We start from the raw sequence: 20,230 nt of genomic DNA on the forward strand, positions 1-20,230 counted from the left end.
CTACTGGGCAGGGGGGCCTTGAGGGCTTTAGGGTTCAAGAACCAAGAACTCTGAGCACCCCAAAGCCCCCTAAGTTTGCGACAGTGCCTCTTTGCTCAGTTAGCAGAGGTGACTTGCAGGGGTGAACATATGAATTAAGTAGTTTGGTTCTAGGAATGGTTGAGCCACTGCAAGATCTTACTAAGATCCTGAAAAAGACATTTGAATTTATTAATGGGTCCTGTGCTCAACCACTCACTCTGAATGTCCAAGCAGAACAAACAGATTCCATCCCCAGCATGTTTCCCTTTCTAACATCTCAGCTGCCTCCATTTGTGTCCTTCTTCAGGGACTGCCCTAGTTGGCTAATGGGAGCTGCTGCCCAGTTTGGATGGGAGAGAAGAGGGCCCTGCTCTCTGAAGATTGAGTCCTCCACTCCTTGCACCCAAACAACCAGAAGCTGTAGTTTGGGACCTGTTTCCCCCCACATCTGAGCATGGAGAACAGTGGCAACAAGTTGGACAACCCCACCACCAACATCTCCTTGGCCAGCAGCGATGCAGCTCTGGCCATGCTGGAGTACCAGGTCGTCTCTGTCTTCCTGGTGCTGGTTGTCTGCGGAGTTGGCATTGTTGGCAATGTCATGGTGGTGCTGGTGGTCCTCACCACCCGCGACATGCGGACACCAACCAACTGTTACCTGGTCAGCCTGGCTGTGGCTGATCTGATGGTCCTAGTGGCTGCCGGGCTGCCCAATGTCTCCAACAGCCTGACCGGAACGTGGATCTATGGATTTGCTGGCTGTCTTGGCATCACCTATTTCCAGTACCTGGGCATCAATGCCTCATCCTGCTCCATCACTGCCTTCACAGTGGAAAGGTAAGAAGAGACGTTTGCGGAAGATGCTTGTGCTACTAGATGTGGCTGGCAGGTAGGCAGGTAGGCATGGGAGTGGAGAACCATGGCCCTTCTCATGCATTGTTGCAATGGTATGAAGCAATGCTCTGCCTAGGCCAGTATTGTCCACTCTGACTAACAGGTATCAGGAAGTGGTACTTCCTATCCTCCTACCAAGGGGGACCATCAGCATGCTATCAAACTGTGGAGCTATGCAATTTGGTGTCCAGGACACTTAGCAATTGTGCCATACGTGTGCTATCTCGGGCCATATGTGGGCAGAACCTGGTGCAATTCCTGAGAGGCAATGCCGAGCTGGCCTTCTCCTCATGGGGTCTCTGGCCAGTGTATTAGCCTGTCCTTATTGTTTTATTTTTTATTTATTTTTCACATTTTTATACTGCCCTTCCTTCAAAGAGCTCAGGGTGGTTTACACAGCTGCTCCTCCCTCTTTCTTGTCCTCACAACAACCCTGCGAGGTTTGTGAGGCTGAGAGAAAGTGACTGGCCCAAGGTCACCCAGGAAGCTTTGTGGCTGAGGGGGGATTTGAACCTGGATCATCCAGGTCTAAGTCCACCTCCCAAACCACTACACCACCCTGGTTTTCCATGACTAGGAGGAGGCTAGGACATGGCACAAGCAGCGTCAGTATGCAGCTGTGCTTCACGGGCAGCATTTATTGATGGGAATTGGCCCAGGTCCCAAATCAGAGCCAGTAAGCTTGTGTGGTAGCCTGCAGTGGTCCTCAGCTATGTGCTCTCCTCCCTCTGCCTATGTGCCCCACCATTGCTCTGCTCTCCGCCCCTCTGAATTCAAAAAAGGATGGAGGCCCAAAGAGAGACTTTTCACTTTAGAGTCCAGGGAGTGGAAGCAGATACCACGGAGGGGGCAGCTGGTGGGGGGGGGGTGGCTTTTAGTGCCCTCCCTCAAGTGTGGGGAGGTTTGGGGCCAGCCCTCACCTTAGCCTCAAACCAGTTAGGTAAACCTAAAAGCTCTTGGTCGCCTTGGAGCCCCTAAGGACCAAAAGGGGCAACCAGTTCACAAGAAGTGGCCTGACAATCAGGCGCTAAGGTTTCCATTCTTTGATGAAGGCTGCAGTCCTATACACATTGAACACACTGACTGCACATAGGACTAGTTCCCCACACAATTTGAGAAGAGTATTTTTTTAAAGGAACCACACAAACAAAATACACACAACAACATTTTATCCTCACACTGACCCTCTGAGGTAAGCTAGGCTGAAAGAGGGACGGAGGGAGAGAGAGGCTTGCCCGAGGTTTCCAGGTCGAGTGGCAATCTGAGCTTGGGTCCCCTGGTCCCTGTTCAACACTCTAATGCCACACATCTTCTACCCTCCCTTTCCAACTCCCCATCTCCCCCCCTCCTGCCAGGTACATTGCAATTTGTCACCCTATGAAAGCCCAGACCATGTGCACTGTGTCACGAGCCAAGCGCATCATCGCCTTCGTCTGGGTCCTCACCTCGCTCTACTGTCTGGTCTGGTTTTTCCTGGTGGACACAGTCGTCAACAAGAACCAGCAGCTGGAGTGCGGCTACAAGGTCTCCCGCAACCTCTACCTGCCCATCTACTTCTTTGACTTTGCCCTCTTCTTCATCACCCCACTGATCCTGGCCACTGTGCTCTATGGGCTCATTGCCAGGGTGCTCGTTCATAGCCCCATCCAGCACCAGCCTGCTGCCCTGTCTGAGCGCTGGAAAGAGCGAAGTGGCAAGCAGAGGAATGGCACAGAACGGCCCGGCAAGAACAGGCCTGGCAACTCAAGGACCAGTGTGCCCGTTTCTTCCAGGAAGCAGGTATGGAGGCCATTGTGGTTCCCCCTACCCCCCAGTGTTGCCAAACCAAGGGGTTCCCTTGCCATAGACACTGGGAGTTGATGGGTGTGGAGTTCCAGGCTTACAAGGGAGATGGGAGAGCTGTCCAGCTGGAACAGAAGTCTTGCACTGCAATAAGGCTTAGGGGCTCAGGACTGCCAGGACAGCAGAGGACCTGCAAAATGCTGGGCACATCAGGTGTTTCAGCACAGCAACAGAGGAGTCTTCTGTGGCAAGGCTTGCAGTCCTGCTCTTCTTGATACATTCGTCAAGACCCCAAACCTGGAAATACTTGTTGGGTCTCTAGCACTGAGACAGGTAGAGGGTGGCTCAAATTGCCAGGCAGGTGCTCTGCCTTCCATCTTGCCTTATCTGTTGTTCTTGTTCCTGGAAAGCCCAGGCACACAACACTAGAACTAAATGCTGCACGGTCTTCAGCCTTGCAGCAATCGGATGCAGTAATGCAGGGTCACTCCCACTGTGCAGGATATGACAGTCATCTTGCTCAGATTCTTCTTATGAATTTGTGGGTGTCCAGGAATTTGGGTCCTCTTCCCCAGGTGCAGCCCAATGCTGCATCACCTAGATTATGCCTTCCAAATTATTGCTAACACAACCTACTGGATGGATGACCAGACTGGGTTGAGGGACAATTTATACCAACAACAGCCCAGGATATTAGGCTTGGGGGCTGACAGGTATTGCAGTTATTCTTACATTTAAAATACTTCTATTTGCTTATGTACATATATATATGGCATGAATAAATATAGATTTGCAGGTCATTTCATACGTCAGGGATAAATCCTGCATGCATGCAAACTGCACATGTACATTGTGAAAGGGGCTACAAATGATGTTTAGAAGCTGTACAGAGGCAACACTAAAGATGCTTCTTACCTGGGGCACCACTTGATTTTGAGCTAGCCATTTTTCTGACCCTGGAAGAGAACTGTGAATCATTGAGGGCTCCAAGTCAAGTCCAGAATTCACCAGAGTGCAGCTCCTGAATCTACTTTGGATCCTAGCATTTCAGCCCTGAAATGCAAAACAAAAGCAGAAAGTACTTCTGGGCATTTACAGAGTGCTTTTTCCTCGCCACTGCCTAGTTCTCTCCCTATGCTAGGGTGCGGGGGAGGGATAAGTCTTCTTAATTATACTGTGTAGTTTCCAAGCCCCAGCACCTCTTTTTAAAGAAATTAACCATGCGATGTGTCACCTGCCCTTTTCCTTTGCCAACGGTTGTCTCTCTCAGCATGCCAATAAACTGACTGCATTGAATTGAATTATCACCAGGGCCAGCTGCCAAGCTGGGAGACAGAAGGATCCCTGGAGCTTTCATCAGCCTCAGTACTGTGACTGCTGTTTAAAAAAAATAAGTTTTTTTTCTTTGAAAGAAGTTCTAGAGCAAGAATGACCCAAAGAATCTGCCTACTTTGTAGGGTCCACCCTTCACTCCAGAGCTAACGATGGGTCCAAACAAATACTCCTACTCCCCTGTAAATGGGTAGGAGTGTGAGACTGTGGTCTAGGACAGCAACAGCCAATGAGCTGCTCACAGGCTGCCAGCAGCTATCACTGCAGCTGTGGGAGAGAGATAAATTAATTCTGCACAATGTGAGGAAATGCCTTCTTTTGTCTGTGCTGAATACTCTGCTTATCCATTCCATTGTTGAAGTACAATGAAGACAAGTCGAGTAGATGAGACTTGGAATGAATGGAGTCTGGCTGGATCAGACTCAAAGTTGCTCTAAGTCCTGTCTCCTGCAGGAGAAGCGCAGCGGAAGACCAGATGCTGCCAAGAAGCCCACAAACCAGCTCAGCACCAAGACACCAGTTCTTCCCTGCTGTGGCCCTTCCCTAGTATCCTGTATCCAGAGGCAGATCACCTCTGTATATGGAAGTTTCACATCGTCATTGATTATACTTTGCCCCCTCCAAAAATTTTCCCCCTCTCATTTCCAAGCCTTTTCTTTCGTCTCTCCTCTGCAGGTCACCAAGATGCTGGCAGTGGTGGTGGTCCTCTTTGCCCTGCTCTGGATGCCCTACCGGACGCTGGTTTTGGTGAACTCCTTCATGGAGCCCCCCTACCTGGACCGCTGGTTCATCCTCTTCTGCAGGGTCTGCATCTACGCCAACAGTGCCATCAACCCCGTCATCTACAACCTCATGTCCCAGAAATTCCGCCTGGCCTTCAAGAAACTCTGCAAGTGCGGAAGGAGTGAGCGGCTGCAGCGGCCCAGCACCTACTTGGCCTCAAGTGGCCCCAGCACAAGAAAGGAGCCCAAAGCCCCCAATCTGGGCAACGTTGGGTCCAAGGAGCCTCTGTCACCAGCAGGAGAAGAGGAGAAGAACTTAGGCCCTTTGGAGCAGGGGTCAGCAGCCAGCAAACGAGAGAGAGAGAAGGAGCTGTACTTCAGCCTGGTCTGAGTGCCCAGGGCTGATCAGCTTCCTTTGCACTTCTCCACCACATCTGCAAATACAGTACCTGCTTTGTCTCTCCTCGCACAAGTAGATACATTGCAGGACTTCAGACGAACCTGTGCTCATCTCCCCCTCTAACAGGAATGACCTTTTGATTGTGGAAAGAAAGAGTGAGGTTTGAGCCCCCAGCATGTCTCAACCAAACCAGTGACCTGAGGAATGTTAGGCAGGAGCAGGGCTTGTGACCAGAGGAGAAAATTGCAGGGAGACCAGCCAGTACACTCTGATGCCTTGAAGGACTTCTGGGTCAGGAGAGAATAGTGGCTCTGTGGCAAAGGGTTTGCTTTGCATGTGGAAGGGCTCAGGTTCAGTCCCTGGCACCATCTCAAGGTAGGGCTGGGGCCAATCTCTGCCTGGAACACTAGAGAGATGCTGTCAATTAATCTGGATGGATCAAGGGCCTGACACAAAAGGTGTTAGGAAACTGTGCCTGAGTGTGGGACCTGGGAGGCGGACTTCTTCACTGCAACTGTAGAAAAATTGGGTCTGGGTGAATGGCAAATAAGGTAAAGAGAAGTTTAAAATGAAATTATCTCACACACACCACTTTGAAAATCAGACTACACCTTCCACCAAACCCAACACTGCTCTTTTGGGAAGTGACCCAAAATACAGACTGGGGAAGGTCCAGTGGGAGGATCTCTCCAATCCCTGGTCTTGAAGTGATAGGAAAATTATGGGAGAGCTTTCATCCTTGAATCCTTGATTTGAGATGGACAGTAGCCCAGTCTGACTGCAGGGCCAAACTCAAGCAAGCACAAGGTCCCTCAAGAGATGTCCTCATGGACTGATGCAGTTCAGCTCCACCAAAATTAAGGTGAGGAATAAGCTTTTTGAAAGAGCTATGTACCCCCAGGCTGGAACTATCATGGACTGCCTCCACCCCAGATATGTCTGCATGGAGACAGACTTTTGAAGTGCCCTCTTGTTCATTTTATTACTAGAGGCAGAGAAGCAGTTTGGTTGTACCCTTCGTCTTCACTCTCCAGGAGAGGACACAGTAGGCAGAAGAGAGAGCAGGGATGTTGTTTCTATGAATAAATCAAGGAGCCAAGCTAAGTGTCATAGCTAGGCACTAAGGAAGAGCAGCACAGAGGACGAGAGAGAGAGACAGAGAGAGAGAGAGAGAGAGAGAGAGAGAGAGAGAGAGAGAGACTGAAGCAAAGTAAATATTCAGGAACCAGACAATGTCTATAAGAAGAGGCAGAGCACAAGGAAGCCCATTGGTGGAGATTCTAGGGAGACTCAACACCAGGCACAGTGCAGAACACTCCTGAACTTAAAGCTGAGCAACCCTGCAAGACTAACATCGAGGGAAACAGCCAAGGGTGCTTTGAAGAAGATATACTTTCTGAAGTTCACCCAGTGGGTTTTGAGCCATTGCATGGCTTTCACTTCGTTTGTCAGAGACAAGCGGGCTTCTTGTGTTTTCTGTCTTTTCTCTTATGGAAGGAGTGGTCACATAAGCAGCCCTGTTGAATCTGCCAAAGTGGGTCCATCTGGCCCACCATCTGGCTTCCCGCAGCAGCCAATCAGGTGCCTCCGGGAACCCCACAAGCTGGGCATAAAGGCAAGAGCTCTCCATGAGTAGATTTCTCCTCCTTCATGAACATTCCTTTGAGTTAGTGGCTAGCACTGCGTCTTGTAGCAGTGAATTCCATTTATTACGGAACTCCATTTATTATGCACCATGTGACAAAATCCTCTCTGTTGTCCACCAATTTCACTGCATGACCAGAGTTCTAATATGACACATGAGGTTGAAAAACTTGTCTCTTTGCTTTCTTCCCAAAATGCATCATTCCTCAAACTCCCATCATGTCCCCACTTAGTGCCCAATCCTATTGAACCCAGTGCCAGCAGTATACTTGTACCACTGGCACCAGGTGTCATTAAAGGGCCACAAGTCACTTTACCACCAACGCTTGACATGCAGTGACGGTGCTGGGGCCAGCACCAGTCGGCACTGGGCCTCTGTACTAACTGTACTCTGTACTAACATCCGAAGGTCGCCAGTTCGAGGCCACCGGCACCGTGCAACCTTCAAGCAGCTGACAAGCTGAGCCGAGCTATTCCATCTGCTCTGAGCGTGGGAGGATGGAGGAAAGAATGTGCGACCAGATCATGAAAGAAACACCTGGATGTTGTGGTTTCTTGAAAGATAGAAACCTTCTTTCAAAATTGTAAAAATCCCTACGGGGATTTAAAAATTGCCTGCCTATGTAAACCGCCTTGAATAAAGTCTAAGGAGAAATCTGAGGACCAAGAAAGGCGGTATAGAAATACCTGTATTATTATTAGTAGTAGTCTGTACTAGGTGGATCCAACAGCTAGCAGGAGCAGCTGACAGTAAGTTTCTCCACTGGCGGGTGGAGTGGCTTTACAGAGAGGGGGAGGGCAGAACTGGGCAGGGAGAGGGAGGGCTGGAGGGAGGATCATGCCCGGGAGTGGGGTGGAGATGGTGGCAGACTCTGCCACCAAATTCTATACTTCCTCCCTGGCCGGAAAGCTCAACACTGGCCACCTCAGTTCTGTTCTGCACCAGCAAATAGCTCTGAGTGCATCTCTGGTGCAGCTCTGAGGAGACCCGTTGGGACCACAGCACCTTTACCTGGGGAAAGGGAACAACCATTCTCTTACTCCAAGGAGATTTTGGCTGCTGCCCCAGTCCAACTGGATACAGCAGCAGCCATTTCAGCTATGTTCCCGGGCACCAGGTCAGCATAGGATTGGGCTCAGCATAGGATTTGTCTTTCCCCAAAGCTCCAGTAATCTTAGAGCCTTTCCTTGCTGGCACCTCTGCAATACCCATTCTGAGAGAGGGTGACCATTTCCCCGTGGAGGTCTGCCTGGCATATGGGGTGTGTCTGAACACGTAGGTGGCTCTTCTAAACATTTCATCTGAAACGGCAATCTGTGGGCACAAACCGTGGCATCAGAATGTGTAGGTGGTGCCAAAAGAAAAGTGAAAAAGACAGTGACTACAGAAGCATATATTTTTTGATCTATTCACTTCGGGAAGCTCCAGTTGGATTAGAACCCCAAAACACCCAAGAAATACATAGACACAAACCCTACAGTGCTCTGAACAATTTCTGAAATGTTAATCCAAAAAGCCAGGACATCAAAAAAACAGCACGAAGCTTGCCAGCACAAACTCATATTCCATCTGAAGTTATCATTGCTGATGAGCAATTTATTCCTCCCAGGCATAATTCAGTATAAAACTTCAAAGAAAGAAAAAAATCACTTATTTGCACCTCTCTCCCACAGGACTGGAAAGGGGAGGGGGGGGAAAGAGTGCACTTGATTCTCCAGCTGAACATTGCCTTCCATCCGGCACCATATTAATGTGCTTTTAACTGAAAATTTATAATGCTCCTTAAACTTGTTTATCGTATCCACAATGATTTATGCACACCAAACATGCAAAGATTGTCCCTGTTCCTTTTCTATTGCACAAATGACTGTTCCCTTCTTGCAATGACTAATGTTATAGACTTTCCATTCAGCTAGGGGAGGAGTGGGAAGAGGGAAGTGGAGGGTGCCTCATTTCATTGCTGACTAAACCCTCAATCCAATTTAGAAGCGCTTCTGCAAAGTCTGGCCCATAATTGTAGCTGAAACAGCCTGGGGCCAGGGACCCAGAGTCTTTCAAACTTCAACAAATTTCCCTATATGTCACATTTGGTTTGCCTCTCCAAGACGCATGACATTCATTCTCTGATCTGCTAATATTTGACACTTTTCCAAGGCCACCACGTCCATGCGCAGCAATCCAATATGAAAGCCTAACCCATTTACAAAAGAAAGTTAAAGTTGCAGTATCTAAAACAGCAGCAGCACATTTGCAACACTGAGCATTGCGAGCCCACGAGGAATGCAGCAAAATGAAACAGCTCTTGTAAAATGGAAAGCAAAACCCATCAGGTGGAAAAGGTATGAATAGTGTCTGGGCTGACTTCTACAGATTGATTGATCCTGAAGACAGGTCAGAGTGAATCACAACAGTAAAAGCCCTGCCCAGCGCAGTGATATTGATTTGATTTGATTTCATGTACAAGGTTGATATTAGCCATCCCACCAGTGGCATTGCTAGGGAGGTGTGAGAGGTGCAGGCCACACAGGGTGATGCGCACAGGAGTGGGTGACACCAGCACTGGCCAAAAATTTTAAAATTCTGGTATTTTTGAATAATACCATCACAGTATTCAATGTGTAATTTCATGCAGAATACAATGAAACAAAACTATGTTGAAATATCTTTATTCTATCAAAAGTTATAGCCAAAAAATCAGCAGAAGGTGGGGCAATGGTGCATCACCACACCTACCGCCTGGGGCTGGGAGGAGGTCCATCATGAGGGTGACACACTGGCCTCCTGCACTGGGTGACCCAAACCCCTAGTGATGCCACTGCATCTCACCAACAGACCTTCAAGGCAGCCAACAGACTTTAGCATATGCTGTATGGAATAGAGTCACATTCTGAGATCCAAGAAAAGAGGACTTTCCTGTGGAAAAACTATTCCAGGGTCAAAAAGTTGCCTTTTTGGGAAGAGAGCCATGGATGCTTATGGTGCCATTGTGAAAAACTATTTTTTTCATAATTTTGCAGGAGGCATAGAAATTGTAGGAGCATGAAAAACCAGCAGAGATTGCGCAAACCCCATGTCAGAATTTTCGCAGTCCCTGCAGCATCCGAACACACCAGCTTGCTTTTGTCAAGCTTCTGTTTTCAGCATCCATTACTTATACTGACATTTGTATGTCGCCCTTGGGCTCACAAGAGTTCCCTAAGCTTTGGGCATTCACAATTAAAAATATAATAAAGCACAGTGCGTAACATAATAGGCAGTACAGAACTAAACAAGAAAACAAACAACCCTCTGAAAGAAAAAACAGAAAACAACCAGCAGAAAAATCAACCAGTCAAGGTCAGTGTATTAACAAACACAAGCAAACTGAAATCACCAATATACTGAAAAGGCAACCCCCCCCCAAGTGAAAAAGGGCCACCTAGACAGAACAGTCTTCTGGAAGGTCAGCAGGGAAGGAGCTAGTGCAGTGTTTTCCAAACTGTGGGTTGGACCCACCAGTGGGTAGCGAGTCAATTTCTAATGGGTTGTGCTCAATTGCCAACCCTGCTCGTTAGCCTGGCTCAGACAAAGCTGAGCCCAGTCTGTCATTTGCAGTTAGTTAATAAGTGCTTATTGAGTGAGAACAAAGTGCTTATTTCTGGTCATGAACAGGTAAATAATGTCACTTCCTGCTTAATGACATCACTTCCAGTCCTAGGGTGGGTCACGAAAGACTATCATTTTAAAAAGTGGGTCTTGGAACTAAGAAATTTGGAAACCACTGAGCTAGAGAGGTTTCCAAAGGGTGGAAGTTCTTGAGTGCAGGTGACTCAACGGAGCTGGCTTGGTCCTGCATACACACCTGCTCCTCACTCCTAACGGTGGTGGGGCAAAGGCAAAGCCTTCCCTGCAGATCTTTAAAGGTCTTTAAAGAACCCCCTCAGTCATATGCTTTTCTTGTGGTCAGCCACTAAGAGTCACAGGGTCTTTCTTCAAGTGGAATGAGTACATAACTTGCATCCTTTCCATTAACCAACAAACTTCTGCAGTCATTCCTTCGAAAATGTGTATCTTGCCTTTCTCTGATGCAACCAAAGTGGCTAAATGTCCCTTTACAAACAACACTAATAATTACCATGAAGAACATAGAATTCCAATGTAAATGAACTCTGAGATGACACCAATTAACAGATCCAACACACAGCCATAGTTACATGAAATTGCTAAAGTCCACTCTAAAAAGGAAGGGTTGACACTGCCTTTTGCAGGTCAGACTCCAGAGAGAAATCCGAAATCAGAGGAGGTCTGTAGAGAAGGAGCCACTGCTCAGTGACAGAACATGTGCTTTGCCAGCCTGTGTTTCCAGGCTCAATCCCTGGAAGCAGCCCTGGCAGCAAGTGCAAGGGAAAGCTAAGACTTTGAACAGCTGTTGCCAGTCAGAGCCCAGGCAGATCAGCCAACAGCCTGCCTTGGCATGAGGCAGTTCCAGCCTATGGGGATTGTCCTTTGCTTCATGGTAGAGCACTCGCTTCCAATGCAAAAGATCCCAAGTTGAATTCTATCTCTTCCCCCCCCCCCCCAACATTGCCAGTTAAAAAGGATCTCAAGACCAGAAAAAGGGTCTTTCTTCCCAAACCTGACTGGAGATTCTGGAGGTTTCCTACTCATTTGGATGACAAGTCAGGCAGTGTAGGAAACGGGCACAGGAGCCTGAAATCAGTGAGAGACAGTTCTTTTGTTTTGGCTGGCATTTGTGTGTGTGTGGGGGGGGGGAGTAGTTGTCAGCATGAAGTAGGGGCCAGAAAGTCACAGTGCCTTTTCCGAGATCCAGCCCTTCCGAGAAAAACAGCAACTTCTTCTTGGAAGGAGCCAGCCAGATGCAGCCTCCAAAACATTTCTGACTTCCTGTTCATGTAGAGAGAAAGGTAATAATTATCATGATGGTCTTCTTTTGCAATTATCTTAAGAGCACAGCTTTCATTTGGAAAAGGGAGGTTAACAAGCAGTGCACCTTTTTTCCAACCAGACCAAGGCGGCAGTGTGTGCGCAATTGGGGGGGAGGGGGAGAGGCATTTTTTAAAGACTCTCACTGGCCCAGGAGCACTGCAGACTCTGAAGGAGTCAGTGTGTGGAAATGTTTGTCCATAAGGGCCAGCCATGCACCACGCTAAATGCACCAGCATGCAGCTACAGGCTTCAGTTTACTCAAAATTGGGAACCGCAATTGGAAAGGGGGTTGCAGCACAGATGTCAGGGGAATTCCACCCTTTTTCTCCCTGCTCTTTTCCTACTGAAACTCAGCTCTCTGGAGATATGATTTAACTTTGAAAGTGCCACTGAAGCAAAGACACAAAACAACTGTTTCTGATGGATTTCAGAAAGGCAGTCTCTGTACTTGTCGTAAGAGGCGACTAAACAGCCACCGGGTAGATGGTACTCGTCAGCCTGGGAAGGCAGCTCATCTGAGAGAAGGAAAACTCTGATCCCAAACCTCCACTGCCTTGTGGCTACATCCAGTGATGGAAAAGGCTTCAGGAGTCAACCTCGAGGCAAAATCCGGAGCTGGAGTCCCTGAGGCAGTTCATGGCTGAACACAGTCACGTTCTGGCAACTCCTGCGACGCCGCTGGAACCAACCGTATTGGCCTCTGCCTTTCCATTGGACCATTTCAGCGATGTGGAGAGGGGGGATTTGCTGCATGGGTAACAGCCTATCCTCCATACCTGCTTTACCCAGGCTTCGCGCACTGGAGAGGACACTCTGTTCCAGAACCACCATTCAGAGCGTGACACCATAGTCTTCCGAGACTGAAGGATGCCAACATATAGTCTCTTTTATTACAGGCAACTGCATGCAAAGTGACTGTGAAAGTTTTCCAGGTGAAGAAGAGTTTATTTTGCATTAGGTGGGGTGGGCATCCAAGATAATTTCAAATAAGAGCCCTGCAGGATCTGGTCAAGGATCCATCTAATCCAACAGTATTTATATATCCATTTTTAACAACAACAGTTCATAAAGTGGTTTACAGACAAAAACAAATGCAGTAACTAAATGAATTCCAACAGGGCTCACAATCTAAAGAGGTGCAGAAAAAGACACTGTGCTGGGGTGAAGAGGGACAGTTACTCTCTCCCTGCTAAATATAAGAGGAGCACCACTTGAAAAAGTGCCTCTTGCTCTCCAGTGACCAATCAGATACCCTCTGAAGGTTGCAAGCAGGACTTGAAGACAATGCCCCTGTCATGTGGCTCCACCCCCCCCCCCCCAATTCAGGGAGATTCAGTGGTGCACTGCCCCCATCCCAGGAACTTGGGATGATCTTGCAGGAACTAGAACTGGGTGAGTGAGACCTGTCAGGCCGCGTTTGGTGCCCTGAATCTTCAGCCTTTCCAAGTCAGGTGTTTTCCAAGGTGCTGATCTCTGGGGGCTTGTCAATGTCTGCTGACTCATGGTCCCTGTAAGGGCTGAGGTAGGTGATGGGCCTTCCTCCTTCTTCAAAGTCTGGTTCAGTTCTGGGCTGGCCCTGAGAGAAAGGTGCTGAAGCACGACAGGTGGATCGGGGCAGCATATTAGTGGCCAGAGGTGCTGGTGCACAGCTCCAAGCACAAGGCCATCAGGGTCTCTTTGTTTACCACCAGAAACGCACCAAGTTGTCAGACCGGCTCACAGCCCCAATTAAGTAGAGTGGGTGGGTGGCTGGCTCATTCCGAGGAAAGCTATAATTAGCAGTGACTGGCCATGACAGGAGAGGGAACCCAAGAGCGCATTCAGCTGAAAGAGGCGAGGGTGCCTGAGTGTTTTGTAGGAATGTTCATTTCCATAAAGAAGGGCTGTTATCTGCTGATGAAAAGAGGGCCCTCCTGGCCTAGAGAGAATTGGCCAGCTCTGTTTGGTATTGGACATATACGCTGTAGGGAGTGTGCCCCCACCCCCCACAAATGCAATTAGTGGCTTATTAACACTGCCTGAACTGCAGTGTTGATGCGAATTTGGAGTGCACTCAAATAACAGTGTCCATTTGGTTGGTCCTGGAAGGCACTCAGGCACAGAATCAGAAAACAATGGGGCTGAATATCAAGGTTGGGGTCATTCAGGGTCAAGAAACCTGGGAAGCAAAAGGTAGACATGGCCTTGGTTTCCAAGGCTGCCATCAGGGGTTGGTATCATTTGGCAGCTGCCAAAGTGCTCATGGATGATCCTTGAGATCTCTTCCGTGCACAAAGCCTTTGTGTGGTGAAGGCAAAAAGACTCTCTTATGGGCCACCCAGGCAGGAGGCCACATGGGGCCGGTCCCAACTGCTTTGATTCCAAGCTGCCAGAAAATCCACGTATCTGAATATCCACTCAGAGGTATGCAGTGCTCAGTGCCTGATCCAGTTTCTGGTTTGCAAACTCAACAGTGGGATCTGTCTGGTTGGTTTTCAAGTCCTGAATTTTAAAGAGAACAGGTAACCTTTGCAGTGCTGCAAGTCTTGCACTCTGTTCTGGGCAATCAGAGGTTAAAAGGAGGCTGACAGCTCTTGGATGGCATTCCAAGGAGAATTGCAAAGTGTTTCGAATGCAAGTCCTATAATAAACAAGTAGAAGGGACAGGATATTTTCTGCAATTGAGGTGTGCATTGGCTATAGATGTGTGTTGCACGCTGGCACAGGTGTGTTTGTGTATGTATGTGTGTGTTAAGCAGCTGTGTGAACTGGAGACGGGTAGGGCTCCATGTGTAGCACTGCTTATTAGATTTTTCCTGCCAGATTTAGAACAAACTCCATCCCATCTTGCATGGGTAACAAGATAATTTCCTTGGGGACTGCTGCAACCAGCTGCGGCAACTGCCTTCCCATCAACTACGTAGCTCAACTTTCATTCCTGGGAGTATTTAAAACTGAATCAAAGTGAAGCCTACCTGCCAACTATTGGAATGCCTCTGAATTTTAAAAAAAAATGGACAAATAACCCCTGCCTCCCCCCTACAAGAAAGTGCTTTGACTTAATCTAGGCTCCACTTTAATTGTAAATGGTGCATTATTTGCCAGGTGATTTCCTTCACAATGAGGAAGTACATCAGCTTGCATTTTAGAGACAGGGAAGTGAGGCTAAGGTAAAGAGGGAGCACCTTCCCTTCTCCTTCAAGGCTACATCACCAAGTCCTGGACCTATCTGTGGCTTGAATTCTGGCCTGTCAGAATCAAACCTAAATCCATTCAAATGCTTGAACCTCTGAAGCTCCTGACATTCTCAGGATGAAAATTCAGTTTCATTCTGACAACCGTGGGCTGCAAAGGCCTCTAAATGTCCCTAAAGAGGAGACTGGATTTACCAGTTGTATCCACTCAGTTGATTTCACCTCTCTAACCAATCCATTTGATAATGCACCATTTCCCCATGCTCTTTCTTTCTTTCTTTCTTTCTTTCTTTCTTTCTTTCTTTCACCCTGGGATACTATGGCAATCAGGTCTGCAGAACTGACAAGCAGTAGAGAAAGAAAATATGGACTTTGTGGCTGGTAATTAATGTCACCATGACCCTACCTAAACTGATTTGACAGTCAGCTGATTTAGTGTGTGTGTTTGTTCCAAACAACAACCAGAAGCATTAAAGTTCTCTCCCAATGTGTGAAGGGGAGAGCTGGCCAGCTCCAGGGTCATGCCTGCTCAAGCTTGTGATACAAAACCAATTTTATCAGCAGTAGGTCAATACAATTTCAGTGAATTTTTTCCAGATTGTTAATAAAGACTAAAGTTGTTAGTTGCAGCACAATTCGCAGCTGCAATGAAGGGGATCTGTGTTCAACAGAAGGTTGAGTTTATGCATAGAGTAGCAAACATGAAGCATCAGCATGTGGGCATGGGACCATAAGGTGGTCCGGCCACTTTCACGACAGGCAGAGGTTCTGGGAACATCAAGTCATAACCACAAAGGTCATACATTAACACAAATAAGTAGAAATCCATTGCTGAACTTTTTGTTCGGGGGATAAAAATGAAACATTTGTTTTTGTTTGCATAGAAGTGTGCAAATTGAGCAAATAAGAACAACATTTCAGAGGCAGCTCTTCAAACATTACCAGCCTGAGAGCTGCAAATAGTAAGAAGTACAGAGAGGAGATGACCAGCTGGCCAGCTAAAAGAGTTGCATTGTGGGGGAAAGCACTGACAGCCATTCCCCAGACACATGGTCTGGAGACAGGGCCTTGACAGGACACATCCCAGGGGTAGCAGAAGCAACTCCCGAGTCCTGGTATGGGAAGGGGACATGCTGCAACCTTAGGGAGTGATGATGGCAGCTTTGGTCAGAAAGAACTCAGGTCAATGTCATTCAGACAGTTGCTCACTGTAAACTCTTTCTGCAGAAGTGGTAATGATTTTGAAATGCTATTAGCATCCTCTTGAAGCAAATTGATTGCTGCCTTTTAAAACTGCTTATTGGGTTATTGTAATGCAATGCAAGTGAATTACAGGGCGTTAATTGATACTGTCTCAGGTTGCTAATCTTGTGCTTGCTGTTAAATGAACAATTGTCATCTATTATTGAAACATTTTGGGGTTACCTTTTCCATGAATTTGATATGTTTATTACATTGCATGCCTTATTGTGATTGGCAGGCTATTAACATAAACAGCAGAAAGAGGGAGTGAAGGAGATTGACATGATGGACAACCCCCAAAGTCTTCAATCTGTAACAGCCCGATTCTAACCATCTTTCCAGCACTGATACAGCTGCAATATCGTCCATGATCCCCCTCCCCACTGCAGGATGCAGCCCTGGCCCTGTTGGCACAGGTACATTGGCACTGGAAAGTTAGTTAGGACTGAGCCATAAGAATCTGCAGATCAAATGAGGGAGAGGTTGCAGAAAGGAGAAGGTGTGGTCTGGAGGTTGAGCTGTTGTCTTGCCTGGAAAAGCTAAGCAGGATCGCCTCGGGTTTTGTCTTAGATGGGAGATTAGAAGCCTCTGGCTAGAATTGAAGGAAGATAGAAAGGTAAGAAATGAAGAACATCCTGTGCAACCAGCATGATATATTTTGCAACCACAAGAGCTGGGGAGGCAGGGTAGTAATTGCACCATGGAGGAAAGCATCTGGAGAAATGGTGGGGGGTTTCCTATGAGTTTCTCTTATAGAATAACACTTGTAATAGCCTCATTTTGGGCTTGGGACCAGCGTATTTGAGAGACCGCCTTCTTCCGTATAAGCCAGTCCGTTCTCTAAGGTCATCAGAAGGGGCCCTGTTGGTTGTGCCGTGATTGAGAGTGGTAAAGGGAATGGCGGCCAGAAACAGGGCCTTTTTGGTGGTGGCACCTGCACTATGGAATTCCCTTCCCTTTGAATTGAGAGCAGCTCCCTCATTATTAACATTCCGGCAGGATCTGGAGACTTTATTCAGGAAAGCCTTTGAGGCACCATAAGGGCTGTTTTTATAACTTATGTCTTTTACTGCGTGCTTTCAGGTTGCTACTATGTATTTTATCTTGTTTTAATTGTTTTTAAGTGCTTTGTATTTTTAATGTTTATCCGTAGTTTTTAACTTTATTGTTAGCCGCCTTGGGTGCCCTTCGGGGAGAAAGGCGGAATACAAATCCAATAAATAAATAAATTTTTTTAAAAAATGGGGCTTATGGTCAGCCTGCCTATGTAAACCACATTGAGTCTATGAGACTCAATAGTATGAGAAAAATGGGTACAGTATATAAACAATGGAAGCAACACAAATCTATGCATGTTTGCACAGAAAGAAATGCGACTGCTTTCAGTGGGTCTTATTCCCAGGTAAGTGTGCAGGAGGGCACACACATTGATGGCTGCACGTATGTTTCATTGCCCATTGTATGTCGCATGCAGAAAGCAATTGTATCTCTGCCTAACATCCCAGGGATGAAAGCTCAGGCTAATGGAAGATCAGAAAGAGCTGGCGGGGTACCTACTTCAAAAGGTGGCACTAATGGCGCTGTCCATGGTCCTGAGCCACAAAAGCTAGCAAAAGGGATTAGGCTTTTCCACATTACCATTGCAATGCATTAGAAATGCTACAAGTGCTTCCTCTCAGCTGGCAGACAGCAACGGAAAAAGGGAGCAAGTCCAGCTCAGTTTGTTAAAGCAACACCTTCTGAGCAGTGGGGTTGAGAGGAGGTTGGTGGACTGGAAGAGCTGTTTGAACACAAAGCACAGGGAGTTGGTGGTTTCCTCTCCTCTGTCCTCCAAGGCTTAGGCACCCCACAAAACTTTGCCTGGTGTTATAGCTCAGGGGTGCCCAAACCCCGGCCCTAGGGCCACTTGCGGCCCTTGAGGCCTCTCAATGCGGCCCTCAGGGAGCCCCCAGTCTTCAATGAGCCTCTGGCCCTCTGGAGCTGTGTTGGAGCCCACACTGGCCTGATGCAACTGCTCTCAGCATGAGGGTGACTGTTTGACCTCTCGTGTGAGCTGTGGGATGAGGGTTCCCTCCACTGCTTGTTGTTTCACATCTGTGATGCAGTAGCAGCAGCAAAGGAAGGCTAGCCTTGCTTTGTGCAAAGCCTTTTATAGGCCTTGAGCTATTGCAAGACTTTTCATTCATATAAGTTCATCTTAAATATATTCATTTATGTAAACTTATGTAAATTTATTCAAATTTTAAATGTAAATTAATTCTTCCCCCCCCCCCGGCCCCCGACACAGTGTCAGAGAGACAATGTGGCCCTCCTGCCAAAAACTTTGGACACCCCTGTTATAGCTTAAAACACACACAATCTTCTTGCACACCCATCACTTCTTGCACTTTTCAGCAATGTGATCAAGCCACCTCATTTGCTGCAGTTGAATTAATGTTCTGGAGAGACACTTTGATTTGGATGGTGCTGTGAAATGATCTGAAAGCTCTAATATCCTGCAGCTGCTGTGTGGTCCAGTGAGGGGGTGGTGGAGCCTTTGAACAAGCTTGTCCAAAGACAGCCAGGGAGCCTGCTCATCTTTTGGGCAAGCTGTTCCAAGGAGGCAAAAGATCCTCTACTCTACTCCATTAATTTCTTCAGCACATAAGAAACACCCTTTGGAAATGGGGTGGAGAACAGCATGACAAATGAGGAATACAGAAAACAAAGAAGAAATGCAGGGAGGGCAGGAGAGAGCAAGTGGGAGGGAGAGAACAAAGTCACATTTGGTTCTTGTCCAAATGCTGACCTTTGCAGAGGCAAAAGAATGTCCTTCCTCACACAATGCACACAGCATTTATGGACATGGTAGCAACAAGGTGCAAGGATACTTACTCACTGGGATGGCTTTAAGAGAGGTCCGGGCAAACCCAGAGAGGACATGTCTGTTCATGGCTACTAGTCATGATGCACCAGGCCAGGTTTGGAGGCAGGATGCCACAGCAAACCTGTGGGTGCAGGGAAGCCAAGCAGAAAAATGTCTGATGCCATCATGCTGTGCCAACCTCCATCATGGCTCCTCTTTGGGGCATCCAATTGACCACTGTGGAATGCAAGATGCTGCACTAGCTGGGCCTTTGCTCCGATTCTGCAAGGCTCTGCTTCTGTTCTTACCTGTGGAATGAATCTTCAGGAACTTACATTGTTCCTGTAGATTCAGGAACCTTGTGTAGATTCAAATACCTTGTGCATTGGACTGGGGCAGAGCAGGAGGTTATCAGGTTGCCCCTCCCTTCCCATTCCCAAAAGCAGAAATCTGGACTCACCAGCTGGGTTAACCCAAGCAGTCCAGCCTCCTTTTTGTGTGAACTGCAGAAAGGTGTCTAGAGAACAAACAGCTCAAGAAGTGTGGGATGCTGTGGGAGGAGTTAAAAGGCAAGTCAGGATGGGTGGTCCATGCAATGCTTTTGTAGGCCACAGTGGAGCTCCTGGAGAGCTGGCTCTAGTTTGAGCTCTCACCTTCTTAACTTGCATTGTTTCCTCTACCATACCTGTGTGTATGTGTCAAAAGGTCACAGTGAAAGGCCAGACAAAAGACAAAAGCCTCTTTCCAATGCCCAGGCTTATGCCCAAAACATGAATGGCCAGGAAACCTTTGCCTCCATTTCTGAGTGCCGAGAACAAGTTTTGCCACTCTGCCTGTCATGCCTCTCTTAAGCCAGTTAGCCTTGCAGCTCTCTGTCAGGTGATTTTTTCTTTTTAAGAATTCACATTCCTGCAGAGTAGAGAAGCTAGTATTCTAATCTACATACTGCAAGCAGATTTCAAGAGTTTCCTGGCAGATGGTGCACTCTGCATATACTCAGAGGTACCCTCCTACTAGCACCCCAGGATTCTGAACTGAAGGCAGAGGATACAGTCACCTGGTCTGAGCCAATGGGAGCCTGGCCGGAGCTTCTTGAAATCTTCTGGGAACATTAGTCCTAGCAGACCTCCTATAGGTATATATGTTGTTGCAAGTCACAACCGTCTTCCTTGCAGAGACTGCACTCAAATAGATCTGCTTGCAGTCTTTTAGAAAAATACACCTTTTGTACCATAAAAGAATCTCTCT

The 20,230-nt window shown here is 47.5% G+C and overlaps 1 protein-coding gene across 1 annotated transcript; it reads left to right on the forward strand.

The window, feature by feature from the left end:
* The first annotated feature begins 475 nt into the window (after nt 1-475).
* On the forward strand, nt 476-5,142 carry LOC136660642 (thyrotropin-releasing hormone receptor-like). The gene is made up of 3 exons (XM_066637949.1): nt 476-858; nt 2,271-2,694; nt 4,705-5,142. The coding sequence occupies exons 1-3, from the start codon at nt 476-478 to the stop codon at nt 5,140-5,142; spliced, it is 1,245 nt and encodes a 414-aa protein (XP_066494046.1).
* The last annotated feature ends 15,088 nt before the right edge of the window (nt 5,143-20,230 follow it).

Source organism: Tiliqua scincoides, chromosome 9 (assembly GCF_035046505.1).
Source record: "Tiliqua scincoides isolate rTilSci1 chromosome 9, rTilSci1.hap2, whole genome shotgun sequence".
NCBI classification, from domain to species: Eukaryota; Metazoa; Chordata; class Lepidosauria; order Squamata; family Scincidae; genus Tiliqua; species Tiliqua scincoides.

Excerpts from the sequence above, each read along its gene's own strand:
- LOC136660642 (XM_066637949.1), top strand. The coding sequence starts at position 476 with ATGGAGAACAGTGGCAACAAGTTGGACAACCCCACCACCAACATCTCC. Across the intron at positions 859-2,270 it reads ACTGCCTTCACAGTGGAAAG|GTACATTGCAATTTGTCACC; the intron begins GTAAGAAGAGAC and ends CCCTCCTGCCAG. Across the intron at positions 2,695-4,704 it reads CCGTTTCTTCCAGGAAGCAG|GTCACCAAGATGCTGGCAGT; the intron begins GTATGGAGGCCA and ends TCTCCTCTGCAG.